We start from the raw sequence: 16,766 nt of genomic DNA on the forward strand, positions 1-16,766 counted from the left end.
CTCTAACTGTGTTGTTTTCTCTGGATATTGACAGTCTTTGAATACAATACCCATCTCGGAACTGGCGAGGGTCTGATGGATTCCCTTTGTTTCATGGATCCTTTTTCTTAATGAAAGTGTTGCATCTGGGCAACTCTCCTAGAAGTCTGAACTCAAGGGGACAGCTCTAGTTTACAGGGCGTAGCGAAGTCAAAAGGAGGCATTGGATGTCACTGGGGAGATGGGATTCTCCTCTTCTCTCTCAAATAAATGGATGCAGGATTTCTTGGCAAAGTAGCAACAAGATCTCAGCGTTTTCAACCCATGCCAAGTATGTCCACCTTAAACATAAACTAAACACTGTATGGGGCTTTTATTCTGAAAAGACTACAGTATCAATTCATGAGATGCTGGCTCAAATCAATGGGAAAGGTTAGCCTTAAAACAAGACCCTGGGGATGTAGCTTGTGTAGAGCGTTTGCCCATCGTGCATGAGATCATGGATCCAGTCCCCAGATCCTCTACCTCAGGGGGTGTGTGGGGGGGATGTAAATGAAATTTCAAGTTGTAAAATATGCTAAAGCTTATAAAATAATTTAAACAGTTAGGATTGTAAAATGTTTAAAATATGGAATACTAGTAAAAATGTTTTTAGGATCCATCTAATTATAACTAAGTCACTATATTCCCAAATTAACTAACTTTACTTGATTTAGAAGTCTAACAAACCAGACAGGGCTGTGCCTGTCTTTAATCTCAGCATTCAGGAAGCAGAGGCAGGAGGAGGATCTATGTGAATTGGAGGCCAGCCTGGTCTACATAAAGAATACCAGGCCTGTCAGAGCTACATGGGAGACCCTGTCTCAAAAAAAAAAAAAAAAGAAAGAAAGAAAGAAAAAGCCTAACAAAAGAGGTGTTTAAACTAACAGATGAAAAGCAGAATAGAATGCAGAATAGGGTAACACAAATTATTGCATTTCATGGTCACTTCCGTTTTTAAGGTTGTAATTCACAATATTCAATTATTTAATATGAAATGTACACACTGTTACATAGCAGGTCTGAGTCTGCTTAGCGTGGCAATATCTCTAAAACAAAAACAAAAGACAAGGAAAAATATAGGCATAATTTTTAATGTATCAATAGATAAAACCGAATCCCTTTTGTATGGTTTAGAAATTATCTTAAGTGTGAAAAAGCCTTAAATAAAGTCAAAGACTCAAAAGCCTTCAAACAACAGACAAAAAATGTAGTCATTTCTATTTTTTTCCTGATGTCACCAAAATAACTACATTGTCTTTATTTATGCATTTATTTGTCATAGTGGGTATTGAGTCCAGGGCTTTAAGCATTTGAGGTAAGTATCCTAAGTATCCTGCTAGTGATCTCTACTCCTCATCCCCAATTCTTTTTAATTTTTTATTTTGAGACAGGGTGTCATTGCCCAGGCTGAGCCTGAACTCACTCTGAAGCCTAAGTGGGCCTTAAATTTACAATCCTCCCGTCTCAGCCTCCTCGTGGCTGGAATTACAGGCCTACACTACTGTGCCTGATAGAGTTTCCACTTGGCTTGGTTTTGTTATTTGAAACAGTGTTTCATACTGATACCCAGTGTGGCCGTGAACTCTTGGCAATCCCCCTGCTTCTGAAGACTGGCGTTATAGGCATGAGCTACCATACTGGGCTTACACACTAAATTTACACAACATATTAGGAAGAAAATCTTGATAGTGAAAAAGAAATTGTTAAAATGGTGCTAACGATTGAAACTATGCCAAGCCAAGGCTAAGCAAGCAGTCTACCAGGGAGCCACGCCCCGGCCCTATAATAAAGGCTTTTAGTGGTAAACTTTCTTACTAACATCCTAGCAATCTATGAAATCTTAGACTGCTGTTCAAGCAATTAAAATAGTCATCTAAATTAGTCATAGCCGGCTCTCAAATACAGAAGTGGCGTTTTCTACGAGTAGTATCTGGACATTTTCCACTTCTCCCCAAATGGTCCCCTGCTAGCTCTGCATGGCTTCATTGAAACATCATCCACCAGTTTATTAACTATTCCATGGTACTTTCAGTTCTTTGCAACACAGCCCGGGGCTGCAACTGGAGTCACCAGGGCTGCTAAGACTGTAAACCTCTCTTGGCATCTCTCGAGATGTAGTCTACAAATCTGTTACCAGTCCAGGATCCGTCTCCTGAAGCCGGCTCAGAAATGTCACAGAGAGAGTCAACGACTGACGTCCAATTTATAATCGCACATGTTCCTACACTGGGATGTGTTTACAAAACAACATGATGTCAGAGCCCGAGGACTAAGGAGCCTATACCTGCATGAGTCTATAGCTCCAGCAGCAGCGGCCGCAATTATCTTCCTGGGTCAGCAGGTCTCACAGGACCTGAGAAGGGGAACTGCCATTAACCCCGAGCATACCTGCCCTTTCTCACCGCTCTGTGTGAAGTTTCCTACCCAAAGAGAATCCCACCTTTCCAGGGGCAAACAAGGATTTTTAGCTCTAAATAGCACTCTTTACGAGCACTATTTCCGTGGCCGCAGTTCTGGCCTGGCGTGACAGTCACATCTTGGCAGCGAGATCATGATCCAGGAGGTTATACTAGGTTGGCACTGCTCAGAGAAACGGGAATCCATTCATGCTTCTGACAGAGAAAACAATAGACCACTTTTAAACTTCCTGCGGAGAGCATTGGCTTTGGGAAAAAGACGCCTTACAATTCCTTTGAAGAGGGAATCGGGGCCAGATAGCAAAAGGAGCTTGTCAGTATGTTCTCTTGGCTCCAAAGGAGATGAGCACGTGATTTGTCAGGAGGGCAGGTAACGGTGACAATGTGATTAAGCAAAAAATGTTCCAAGAACTTCTATTAGTCAGTTTAGCTCTATCAGTCTCTTATAAAGACTGGGCTTGGTGAAATACACATTGAAGCATATTATGTAAATTCGTCTTAACAGAGTTGTCCATTTCCCCAGCAGCCCACACTTCGTCTCCCCATCTCATCCACCCTCATCCCGCCCCTGGTTCTCATGGGCGCTTCCTCCAGGGTCTTGATCACCTTTCTGCAGTACAAAATTACCTCTGACCGGGGCTGGCACTCTTCTCCAAGACTGCCACCATGCCTGCTCCATGAATGAGCCTGGAAGGAGCTGCTGTACCAACGGTGTGGCCAGAGAACTCCTCCTGTAGGTATACAAGCCATCAGCCCCATGACACAGCCCGCCTACCATCAGCCCAGCCTGACATCCTGATTTCAAGGATCCCAGCCCAGCACGAGCCGCTGCTTCCACCTTAAAGGCTTGAGACCAAGCATTTCTTATTGCCAGGGGAAATTTTTTCCTCAGCAGCTGGGTTTCACCTACACAGCGTTTAGGGCGAAGTCAGAGAGGCCCTGAGGATACCTGTGGTAAATGGTGACTGCCCTGGTGTATAATTGAACAGACACAACAGTGAGACTTGTCGATGTGCTTTTCAGTGAAGGAAAAGTTGGGAGGGAAGAAGAGGAACAACTAGGAACCCAGGAAAGAAAACAAACACCAACAACAATAACAACAGAAAAGAGCAACAGCCGGAACTGGAGGAGGAAGTCCCAGCCGAAGCGTGCAGACTCTCCAGGAAGTTTAGGGACCTGGGTGACCTGCCTCTGGACTCCGAGGGAAGCGTCTGTTAGCTTTACCTACCTCCAGAAGGGATTACTGTATGAGCAGTCAAATAGAGCAGTCCTGCTGCCAAATACACGCAAAGGTTCGTTTCTCAGGGAAGATGAGTTCACGGTTAAAGAGCATCACAGACACTACAAGCCTTGACATTAACAGTCAGCCATCAAGTGACATAAAATGCGTCCTCTCCTTTAGCCTCAAACTCTAAGCTACTTTGTAGCTTGTGTATTTTTTTTCCCAAAATGGCCCTTTCTGTGATGTCTAAAAACAATACGAAGAATCTTAAAATCTCTTTGCGATTTAATCAAACACGCCATGTGCCCATATAGCACACAATTATCCTAGTCTTATGGCCAAAGACTCTCACGTCATCCAAGTCTACAGTTTTGTCTCCCTAGGACGGGCACACACAGGGTTCATGGTGTTTACACCACCGTGTCCTGACACTTGGAATACCAGCGGTGGCTCTGCCTTCCCTTTAGAGAAAATCTGTTTCAAAGGCACATGTGGAATACATTTTTTTTGTTTGCTGTATGCTATCTATCCTGACACCAACACAGTACTATGTCAAACGGCACCCCAGATTTAGAAGGTTTCTACAGTATGGGTGTGTCCTTGGAAAGTGCATTCTGTTGAGTTCCCAGTCCTAACATGTCAGAGAACAATGTGCATGAGTGTTTCATTGAAAATCCATAGAGCGTATTTGTTCATTAGTAAACAGTTAAGAGTTTCTTTTACTTTTGTTTGTTTGGGTTTATTTTTTAGAACTAAATCTTTGATAAGGCAATAAATACCTTCTTTTTAAAAATATAAATAAATGCATGGCAGTAAATAGCAGCACCATGCAATATCACCGCTTAATGGAGGTTAGGTTACCTCTGCCTAAGTCTACCCAGCAGGATACCAGCACACTAGTAGGTAACAGTGAGACACGGGCACATGTACACTGTACCTAGCACACACCAGTCATGCAATGACCTCCACAAGGCTCATGCCACCAGGCAGTGACAGAGATACATGCCATTAAGTAATTACCCACAGCATGCATTAAAAGTTTATTAGAGATTATCAAAGAGGAAAATCTCAGCTAATGCTTTATTTATTTAGAAACAAACAAAACAGAAACAGAACTCTGGAATCCTTTCTTGAGCTTTCATTCTGAAATGTATTACCATTGTATTACCAAGGCCGTGGTAGAAGCCCTCTCTCCAGAATGGAGGCATGTCTAACAACAACAAAAACCCTTGTCTGGTACTCAACTAAATGTCCAATGCTGCTATGTATATAAATACTTGCCAAGATGCTAATCTTAAATATATTATCTTGATGCATAAAAACATATCTAAAACAAAGGCACAGATGAGAACAGAATATACAAATGCACAGATAACACCAGCACTGCTGTCAGAGCCCACAAAGTATGGCAATGGCAAAACGATTGGTCTTCATTCTACTGCAATTTACATCCAACATCTCTCCTCACGCTCCCTCATGTGCAGAAGAGAAAACTGTACCTTAGATCCAACTACGAAATAGAAGGCCATTTGGTGCAAATTACTTAACTCTAGTTAAAGTGGATATCAAATGTCTTTTCCCTAAACATGCGTCTATAAATATATAAGAACAATTCATTTTATTAAATGGATTCAAACATAAAAACTGACCTTCGTCACATACCTAAAAGTCCTATAAAAATAAACTTCAAGATGATGACTTCCTTATGCAGAGAATCTGGAATCCTGGAATGAGTGAACCTTAAAAATCTTATTACATGGCATTTGCTGTAAGTAACAGGTGCAGTGTTTATCTTCTTAAAGGCATAAGTCAAATAGCCTCTTCTTTACTCTCATTGTTTTCAGATCAGTTGAGACAGCTGGTCTGAGTTGGGCCTGAGCTCAGTGGTAGAATGCTTACCTAGAATGCATGAGGCCCCGGGTTCAATCCCCAGATACAAAAAAAAAAAGAAAGAAAGAAAGAAAGAAAGAAAAATGACCTAAAAGTGGATCCTCAGAACTAGAGACGGAGGACAGGAAGAGGAAAAGATCAAAGTCCCTTACAAAACAAGAGTGGGAGAAAGAGAAAGGGGGGATGGGAAAAGGGAGGGGGAAACAGAAGGACCAGACACACTGGGCAAGGACCCCAGGAACTTTTAGATAGCCCATAATAATATTATCGGTACATTAGTGGACAGAATAAGGAACGCAAGACTCTGGGGTGGAAGGTTCATATGTCCTTCAGACTATGGCAGGGGTTGTTAAAAACTCAAACTATTTTCTCACCCTGACTATATTTCTTAAAATCCTAAGCCATAAATCATAACCCAAGGGAAAAATAAGAGAGTCATAAAATAATAAAGTTAGGACCTAATTGCATATCCACGAGCTTTTATCTTCTTGAAGTAAGGTGTGGACCAGCACTCAGCTGCTTCCTGTATCATTTCAGTCTCCTAATCAACAGTGACAGGAATCTGTTGATGGTCTGTTCATCAAGTGTCTTCGAGGACACTTTAAAAAAAGACATACACAAGCTGGGGAGAGCAACCAAATGGAGGAAACACAGTATCAAGGCAGGAGACAAGATAAACTAGAATCTGATTTTGAGAAACCTAATTCTCAGTGTGCACATGGTGTAAGCACAGGGATACCGTCACTAGCTCACACTCACGTGTCCCAGTTTCCCAACGGGCGCCACGTTTGGAAGGGAGTCATGTGAATGCGTGTGCTACCTGCACAGGGAGAATGCTCAACACTCAAAGAGTTGATGCTGACTAACTAGGTGATAGAGACTGTGCTTTCTCTACAGCTCAGGGTATCTGGGCAGAAAGTCAGTGTTCTGCAGGAGGCAAAATGGCCAGAGCTCGCTGCAGAGCCAGGAGGATGCCCAGCTACATGCTCTGCAGAGTATTTTTAATTTTAAATGTTCCTCACAGAGGAGGGTTGGGCCAATGAAGAGAGGGAGAAAATTACAAAAGGAGACAATGTGCCCACCTAAGTCACAGGCAAGGTGCAACCGGTCCCTCTGATGGACTTGTACTTCCTCGCCGTTCTTAGAATTATGGTGACGTTGCTTCCTTTATGGTTTCTGTTTTGTTTGTTTTGTTTTTGAGACAAGATCTCCATATAGCTCTGGCTGTCCTGGAACTCACTCTGTAGACCAGGCTGGTCTAAAACTCACAGTGACCCACCTGCCTCTGCCTCCCAAGTGCTGGGATTAAAGATGTGAGCCACCGTGTGTAATAAAGGACATTTCTGTTATAACTGAAGCAGCAGAGGGGACAACCAGTGCTGGGATCTCAGGAAAGCCTGATTTTCAAGGGTTTCTCTACAAATATTTGTGGTAATTCACACCACAAAAGGAGGTCAGTTTTACTTGTGGAAGACGAAAAGTTGTGGAAATCTGTCTAACATCCCAAACCCTGCTGAACTGAACACTTAAAAGTGATTAAGATGGAAAATTTCATGTTATTTATTTTTAATCATAAGAAAAAAATATTTTCAAATAATAAAAGAAAAAGGAAAGGGGGCTCTAAATCCTTGAGATCACTACATTGTTGTTCTTTTTTATTGAAAAGCTGCTAAAGAAAAGATCAATCAACACTGTTACTAATCATCAAGTAATTTCTACAAATGAGCACCTTAAAGATGAATGACAGTTGAAACAAAAAAAGGAAAAAATTTCTAGTTTGTACACTTCTGAGACAACGTTGCTGCTGAAGGACTTAAATCAATTTCTGCATCTACCTCAGATGACAAATCTACCTGTCTAGGCTTTATGTCCTAAAACCAAAGAGGGGTGGGGGCTTTGGAGACTCTAATCGTGCCTTAAGTCCACCATCCCCATGACCCTTCGCAGGTGGGAAATAGCAGAGTAGCAATTTTCCCAAGGTGCCACAGAGAATCTCCAAACTCCCTGTTCAAACCTGAAGTAGAACAGAAGCCCTTCAAACATGAGAAGACACGCACTGGAATTCATACCTGCACTTCACGGAGAGCTTCTGCCCAGGCTGAGCTGGAACAAGGAAAGCTCCCCCCGACTCTCTTAGGAAGTCACAGTATCAGTGTCTGAATGAGCTGGAGCAACGTCATGCATAAATTCCTTCACCTTTTGCTATTAACTAACACTCTGAAGCAAGGAATGCCCACTTTTATTTGTATAAATCCCTTTAGGAATGACTGCTTCACTCACTGACTCGGCCCTAAGTAAGCAGCGACATGCATTCAGTGATTACATCTGGGAATGGAGAGAGCTGGACCGGAATTGGGAACTTCACTTATTACTTAGAATCTTTTTCGTTTCCCCTTACCAAATGTCACCTCTCCATTGCCGCTCTTGTCAAACAATTGGAAAGCCACTATAAACATGGAATCTGGAGCACATAAAACAGATTCAAATGCCAAAAACTCTTGATAGGAGATCAACCTGGAACAAAAGATAAAATGTTACTGGGGCTGGTGGGATGGGGGCTCAGCCGTTAGGAGCATGTGGTGTTCTCACTGAGGACCCAGATCCAATTTCCAACACCCACATCAACTACCTGTTGATCCAATGTCCACTTCTGGCTTCCAAGACAGCGCATGTTTGCGGGTGTGCACAAACACACACACACACACTAAATTGCTTTTAACTACTAGATAGTAGAAAATAGGGCAATACTGGACCTTTTAATGAATCAGAGTTGGAATTTAATAAAGATATGTAAATACCATATATATATATATATATATATATATATATATATATATATATATATGAGTTAAAGCATGAGGATTAAGAGAAAGGGGCCCTCAGACATCAGTAAGACACACCTGAGAGCATGGGTGTATACTTCCTGTAGAAGTCACAGAAAGGAAAACGTCCCTTGGGTACCTCTCCTCAAGAGTCATCAACACCAGGCATTTACTATGTGTCGTATGGACTGTAGCTCAGGGTAAGCAGGGTGGATACATTCGTGGAAGGGAAGGAATAGTACATTTTTGTGAGCCCTTAACAAATTAACGAACATGAGCATTAATCAATAGCTCCTAACATCAGAAAGACAGGAACAGGCCAAAAATAAGCCTGAATTTGATCAATAGTGTCTCAACCCCAGCACTGCTGACATTTTTAGCTGGGTAATCTTTTGTTGTTGGGTCTTCTATGATTTGTAGCATATTTAGCAGCATCCCTGGGTTCTGAGCACGAGATGTCAATTTCATCTATCAGTTGTGATAACCGAAAATGTCTTTAGATATTGTCGAAGATGTCCCAGAAAACAAAATTACCCCCATTGAGAACCAGTGATTTAGAACTAATCATCAATTTAGAGAAAACGCGATGCACAAAGGAGCATGTTAACCGCCGCCACAGAAACGCAGCCTGTAGGAAACCACGCGACAGCACGGGGGTCCCAGAAAATAAGATTTAGAAAAGATGCTCTCTTGGCCTCCGTGCGTCTTCCGTGAAAGTCCTGCGCCACGGAGCGAAGTGCAGGAGGGAGTAAAAGTGCCTGAGAAGAGAGATGACGTAGAGGTCCCTGTAAATCAGCTTGTGTAGCCCCGGGGGCTGACGGAGCAGAAAGAAGGGATGCTGGGGCAAGTGGTTTGACTGTAATTTCTGTTGGTAATTCATCCCCAAGGATCTGAGATTTCACCATCAGCTCACCAAACGCACCTCTGAGAGACTGCCCTGATTAGAACCAAAACAGTCCCCGATGGCCCTCTGCCTCAGATCTGCGGTTTTCTACCTCTCTTCGCATTTGTGCCCAAGTGTAACTCAGGTATAAGAAATCTTTTCTATCTCAAAGTTTCAGCTGAAGAATCTGTATCTATATCTAAACATATATATGTATTTATACACACACATATACTGACTTCAAAACGGGTGTGGTGGTGCATGCCTATAACTCCAGCACTGGGAATATGAGACAGGAAAATTAGGAGTTCGAGGCCAGCTTCTCCTATATAGCAAGTTCAAGGCTAACCTAGGCTACATGAGATAAGGAGGGCTGGGAATCTTCTAGAAATACAAAAAAAAAGTATTTGTACACAAATTATGCCATCTGGAGCTTTTGGCAAAATAAGTCAAAGGACAGAAATTTAAATGAAATAGATTGAATAATTATTTTGATAATTACCAAGAGTGATGAACACAAGAAATCACTGTATTATTCTGTTATGTTTGAAAAGACAATAATACATCTTTAGTGAACCCTCAGAACAAAAGGTGAAATCTTACATAACGAATTTCTAGAACTTAAGCCCTAAGATATATATTTAGTGAGTTCTGCAGTTAACTAGTAGTCAAAACAGCCCAAACCTCCTCTAATGGCCTCATGGAGCATGCATGCGTCAGCTGTAAGAATCACAGTAATATTGACGCTGAGATTCCACACTTCTGTTCCTTCCTTTCCTTTCTTTTTGACAGGGTCTCACATAGCCCAGGCTGGCCTCAAAGTCTCCACGTGGTAGAGGATGATGTCGAACTCCTGATCTTCCTGCATCCATGCACAAAGTGTTGGGACTACTGGCTTGGGCGCCTACAAAACCACCCTCCTAGGTCTTCTGAAAGCTTGTTAAAGACAGTCTGACTTTAAAGTAAGTTAGGTACAGTATCAGGGATGAAGGATGGCCCTGGACAAGTTCCTTAGCCTCTCAATTTCCTCATATGGAAAAGTTTAAATGTAAGTCTCAAGCTGCTTTGAGAAATCCGTGATGTGAAGTAAATGTACGATGCTCGGCAATGAACAGGCACCATTGCCCTTTGGCTATGGCCAACACCATTGCTATTAAATAAACCCCAAGGCACCATCAAAAGTATGTCTGCAAAGAGGGGTGACACCTGGGCTCAGAGGTGGACCCTTAAATTCCATCCCTGGCATTTGGGATCTGCCCACCTCATGTTGCTGGCAATTGCCCTGCATCCTTCCCTGAAAACCATGGTGGCACTGGGCTGTGGTGGCTCATACCTTTAATCCCAGCACTCACGAGGCAGAGGCAGGCAGATCTCTGTGAGTTCAAGGTCAGCCTGGTCTACAGAGCAAGTTCCAGAACAGCCAGGGCAACACGGAGAAACTCTGTCTCAAATATATATATGTAATAATTCTAAAACTTAAAAGCAATAGATGAGCTGATTATGTATTTTTTAAAAACAAACAAACTTGCAACAACTTGATTCTTGTTGCATTTTGTTTTATTATTTTGCTTTTTGTTTGTTTGTTTTAATGAGACAGGGTTTTGAGTCTGTGTAGCCTTGGCTGTCCTGGAACTCGCTCTGTAGACCAGGCTGGCCTTGAACTTGTAGAGATCTGCTGCCTCTACCTCCCTAGTTCTAGGATTAAAGGCGTGGGTCACCACTGCCTGGCAACAATTTGATTTTTTTAAGTATCCAGAATTGGGCATCCAAAATACAAGTAACCTTGAAATACAGACTGTATCACTTTGAAACATATTTCATGCCCAGTAACAAAACTTTCTTTTTTATAAGAGAAAATCAAAAACTAGCTCCCTATCCAGCAAAGGCCACAGCTGGTGGTTAACAAGTGGAATCTGTCCAACAGATATGCTTTCTTTGGCAAACAAAGACTTACTTTTCCCCACGCACTTGCTGGCAACATTAGGAAATTCTAAGATTCAATACAAATATCCAGCTTTCTGATTTCCCTTGACACATTGCAAGCTTGGGCAACCGGCGGTTTTTGGTCCTAAGTGACTCTTGGTAGCTCTTGGTGCCAAGCAGGAGCTACCTCCAAAAAGTCAGCTGTAGTCATCGGCTCCCTATGCCTGGTAAGTCACACTGGTGACTTACGGAAGTTTACTATATGCAGCAAGCAGCTCCTGTTAAAATGCAAGCCCTATACGGAACCTGCTAAATTGATACACTTTGCCCATCATCATATCCAGACATCCACCAAACTACTGAGTGGCTAGGGTAGGGGAGCCAGTGGGGCACATCTATAGCCACTGACTTCCCTACTGGTCCATCTGCAGGAGAAATCAGGCATGAGATGGCTCGCCAGGTCCCCAGACTTTGCAGGATGAGCACCTCATCCCTGGCCAAAGTCCACCTATTCTTTAAATTGCTTTTATGGGATGCAGTGGGGGTGGGGGACCACACTGAAATCCTGATCTTCCTGCTTCGACCTCCTGAGTACTGAGAATTTTTATTTGAAATTGGGTATTTTATAACTTTGAAGTAACGCATTTTGGGAATGTGTAGTATGCCTTTCCCACCAAGGCCCTTATCAGAACGAAAACTAATGTGATGCCAAAATGTTTCCGTGACTTTTGTAGTTCTCTACAAAACAAAACAAAACAAACAAAAACCACTAATGAAGAATCAGAGAAAGGAACTGGGTCTTCCCAGTAGCGCGGAGAGCACTTCCAGATGAAATCCTGGCTGGACTAAATATAGAAAGCACTGTCCTGGAAGTTAGAGTTTCACAGAAGCAACTGTCTAAATATTTTAGAGCAGAGCACATGATAATAGCCTCCGTGATCTGCATTTAATGCATAAAATCATCTCGCTTTTCATTACGCAACTAGAACTCCCAAGTTTAAGCCACGGTCTCACAAATAACACTTGGCTGACGGCTTGACTTTGAGACACCCCATCAGGCTATTTATACCACACAGGGGCTGCTTCTGCGTGACTCTCTTATTTCACCGTCTAATGGTGGGCAGGAGATGGCAAGAGAGAAAAGTTCCTGGGCTGGAAAATATCAGGTGAGATACTACGTTCCTTTGTGCTCAGAGAGGTCCAAAATCAATATAAAAGCGGTCACAAAAGACTTGCCTGAAAGCACGGATATTCTAAAAGCAAGTCTCAGACCTGATCAACAAAGGAAGACTCCTGACCACCCCTAAGCTAGCGTCAGCCTCACAGGCCATCAAGTATCTTGAACTTGTCTCTATGGATCCTACTCATCGCTTGGTTTCCCTTGGTCAGGGGGATTCTAAGTGATACCACTGTGGCCATCTCGCGGCACACCCTGGACTTGGCATCAAAAATCTGTAACAGGCCAGGCAGGTGGTGGTGGCGCATGCCTTTAATCCCAGCACTTGGGAGGCAGAGACAGGCAAATCTCTGAGTTCGAGGCCAGCCTGGTCTAGAGTGAGTTCCAGGACTACACAGAGAAACCCTGTCTCGAAAACCAAACAAACAAAGATTGTAACAGAGCCTTAACGGAGGCCAAAATAAAAATAACTATGTTTCATTCTCATCCTTCATTCGCTCACCTGGGTGATGGTGACAGAGAGAGAGACCGCTGGAGAAAAGGGAGTTGGCGGCTGTAGTTTACAGGGAGGAAAGGGGGCTGGATGCTCAAAGAGCTAATACTTTATTACCGAGGAAGCCTCTTTTCCTTAACTGTCAAACAAAGGCCGACTTCTTGGAATGAGTCAAACGTCATCAAAGACTTTGATTCTGTTGGATTACGATGTAAACCATAACACTGAGCCTTCCGAAAGCCTGAAGTTTCTTCCTAGAAAACTTCTTATACAAATCCATCTATTAAGCATTGGAGTCAGAAAGTTCAACAACCTCTAAACATCATGCATCCACAAACAGGCAAGAATCCAAGTCTTCTAGAAAACTCTATCCCCCCCAACACACACACACCCCTACTTCTGGAAGTAATTTGTGGGCAAAATGAAAAATAAATGGAAAAAAAAAGTGAAAAGGGCTGCCAGATGTGGTGATGCCTGTAACCCAGCACTTGGGAGCGTGAAGCTGGGGGATTAACATAAGTTTAAATGCATCTCTCACAACCACAAGAAAAGGGAGCGTGGGAGGGCATCTTTAAAAGGTAAGCTCACACCTCTAACCTCAGCACTGAGAGGCAGAGACAGGCGGATCTGTGAGCTGTAGGCTAGCCAGGGCTACATAGTGAGACTCTGTATTTTAAAAAAAGGGGGGGGGGAGGGAGTAAAGTCAATTCAATATTACTAGATTCTTCACTACACAAAGCTATTATTGATCTACTCTGCCAAATTAATACTACTTGGATTCTTCTTGACCACATGAAAAATGGCCTACTTTGACAATGCACTTCATACTAGAAGAGTAATAAGTTTCACGAGAACTAAAACAAGACGGTCACAAAAGGCGTGAGGTATTTATGTGAAAACATGGGTATTCTAAAACCATGTCTAGAATTGGAGAGGTGGCTCAGAGGTTGAGAGCACTGGCTGCTCTTCCAGAGGATCTAGGTTCAGTTCCCAGCACCCACATGGTAGCCCACAGCCAGCTGCAACTTCAGTCCCAGAGGATTTAATGCTCTGACCTGGCTTCCTTGGGTCATACATGCAGGCAAAATATGAAATAAAAATAAAGGGAGAAAAATAGGGCCAAGTGTGGTGATGCAGCTTTGATCCTGGCACTCGGGAGACAGAGGTAGGTGAATCTGTGGGTTCAAGGTCAGCCTGGTCCACATAGTAAGTTCCAAGACAGCCAGGACTAAATAGAGAGACTCTTGTTTCAATAAATAAATACAAAATCAGGTCAACAACAAACATGTCAGCATTTTCTAAAAGAGCGAAATGTATATGCTACCTTTAATAATTCAGAAAGAAGAATTCTAATTAAACAAATTAATAATTTCCATAGACATTCCAACTAACCGCTACTTAGATAAATTACCTGATAGGCAGTTTGGGAGCTAATCTTACATTTTGGATTGGTTTGGTTTCAAGACAGGGTTTCTCTGTGTAACAGCTCTGGCTGTCCTGGAACTGGTTCTATAGACTAGGTAGGCCTCAGACTCACAGAGATCGACCTGCCTCTGCCTCCCAAGTGCTGAGATTAAAGGTGTGTGCCTTTAATCTAATATTAAAAATGATCTGACATTATTAAATATTAAGTTTAATATCAAAATGATCTGACATTTTAAAGATTAGACAGAAATGTATAACTTTTCTCCAACACCTGCCATTTTCAATGATACATCTTTCCAAGTCATTAAAGACTCATTGAGTAAACAGTCGTTGAATGTACCAATTCCTGCACTGGGCCTAGTTCTATGGGACAGTAAAAGTGAACTCAGAGTCAGCTCTGGCAGGAAGCAGCTCCTGGGCCAGTCTTGCTCCTTCAGCCATTACAGTAGTCAGCAACTAGACTGTGCGAGACCAGTCTTGTCTTCTCTGACCTTCTTTTCTAAAGCATGATCATACTTATATGACCATATGATCGTATTTATAGTGATGGATAAAGACTCTTCGCCGCCCAGTTTTTTATACAATCATCTCTACATCTAGGGGAAAAATCCTGGGTCCTTGGGGACCTGGAGATATAGCTGAAATCTACCACAGTGAGCAATTGCTTTCTTTATGTAATTCAATAAATATTGTATTTGTTCCATAGTTCAGCCCCATGCAATTTCGCTAACATTAACAGCTCCCCTTGAGGAATGGACTAACTCCACAGTAAGATGAATCTTATTGCTTCTGTGGCTTCACACCCATACACTACCAGGCTAAAAGCACCGCACGACTGGGAGTCATTACGTAGAAGACACAACAAAAGCCCAGCACACAAAGTTCCCAGTTTCACTCCAACTACGTCTTCTGTAGCAACAAAGCAGTGCCAAAGCTGTCACACCAAAGTACTTACAACATAAGTTCCCCACTACTTACACACACGCATGCACGCGCGCGCACGCACGCGCTTGCGCCCTTTCGTGTCCCAAGGCAATCCTTTTCCCCCTCCCTGGAATTCCTGTCCCCCTTTGTCCCACTACCAAAAGACTCCCAATGGTTTCATTCAAGAGTCAACTCTCCTGTGATGCCGCACTAAGTACTCAGAGTTAAGGAAGCATCCTGGGCACTTCCGCTTTCTAGATATATCATCACTCTGTCTTACCCCAGAAATACTGACAGGTGTTTTCTTTGTCTGGTCCTCTTTCCCGCTAAACTATGAGCTTAACTCTTAAGGTCAGCAACTTCATTTTATTCATGCTTGTATTTACAAAGCCCAATAGCACCTGGCAAGGTGTGGTGTTTAACAGAATGTTTTCCAACTGGATAAGTACACAGATGAATGCAAATCACTCCCTACGATCTTCACAGTGCTTATATCCTCCTAACATGCTATCGTTTACTTTTTAAATTTTCTTTATTACCTTCGTGACTTGTTTTCTGACACATTCTAACACTAAGGATAATGTCTGACACATTAGCAGGGATTCAGTATTTTTCAAATAAATGAATTTTTAAAATTAGTAATAAGGAGCCCATCCTCAGATTATTCAATATAAGATATGGTTTCTCTCATGTAAATTTTTTTTCAGAAAATAAGAAATGGCAGCAAGTTGGATAATGGTAGTAAATAATACGATTTTATAAGTTTCAAAGGAAAGATATTGATTACTATTAAAACTCTAGATACAGGGCTGGAAAGATGGCTCGGCAGGTAAGAGCACTTGCTACGCTTACAGATGACACAGATTCAGTTCCCAGCACCCGCAGGGCAGCTCACAGCTCTCTGTAACTCAATACCCGGAGAACTGATGCCATCTTCTGGCGCCTCACACATCATGCACATAGAACATATACATATATGCAGACAAAACACTTACACACATAAAAGTGAATACATTGTTTAAATAATTCAAGATGCGGGCTGATCATGGCGACGCACCTTTAATCCCAGCACTCAGGAGACAGAAGCAGGAGGATCTCCTTGAGTTCAAGGCTAGTCTAGTCTACAGACTGAATTCCAGCCCAACCATAGTTATGTAGTAAGACCTTGTCTCAAAAAAATAGGAAATTTGCAGTTTTACATTTTTAATAAAATGGACGATTAATTTTCAAAACAGGTATAAAATTCTTACCCATCCTTGGTTTGATCAGCTACTCCTGCCAAGAGCTGCACGATCTTTGGGTTGCTGTTGGGGTCGTTGTACAGGCCAAGGTAGCGCTGAACGAAGTCTTCTGGGGTCATGTAATGTTCTCCATCCACCTCAGTACTGGCATACTGAAACATAGGTAAACAAGGCACATGAAAATGTAGGATGGGTCAACATCATGAGGTCGCTAGCAGTCGTTTGGGGGAATGTAAGCCAAAGTACGGTACTGAAATCAACACAAGGATAATGAATGTGGATATTACCTCTGAGTAGGGAAAAACCAAACACGCGGAGACCAATTTAA

The 16,766-nt window shown here is 42.5% G+C and overlaps 1 protein-coding gene and 1 long non-coding RNA gene across 2 annotated transcripts in view; both read right to left on the bottom strand.

The window, feature by feature from the left end:
• Slc25a12 (solute carrier family 25 member 12) overlaps positions 1-16,766 on the bottom strand; it is a 79,787-nt gene that overhangs the window by 39,226 nt on the left and 23,795 nt on the right. Inside the window, exons 3-4 of the mRNA XM_087900050.1 lie at positions 16,448-16,590; positions 7,949-8,064 (exon numbers count right to left, since the gene is read on the bottom strand). Of these exons, the coding sequence (XP_087756176.1) occupies positions 7,949-8,064; positions 16,448-16,590 (259 nt within the window). The remainder of the gene's footprint in view (positions 1-7,948; positions 8,065-16,447; positions 16,591-16,766) is intronic.
• LOC146890410 (uncharacterized) lies at positions 1,208-7,940 on the bottom strand. Its single transcript, XR_014998817.2, has 2 exons — positions 3,066-7,940; positions 1,208-2,633 (listed from the first exon to the last, which is right to left on the bottom strand). It is a non-coding gene; the product is annotated as an uncharacterized LOC146890410 (long non-coding RNA).

Source organism: Myodes glareolus, chromosome 21 (genome assembly GCF_982192425.1).
Source record: "Myodes glareolus chromosome 21, mMyoGla1.1, whole genome shotgun sequence".
Taxonomy (NCBI): domain Eukaryota; kingdom Metazoa; phylum Chordata; class Mammalia; order Rodentia; family Cricetidae; genus Myodes; species Myodes glareolus.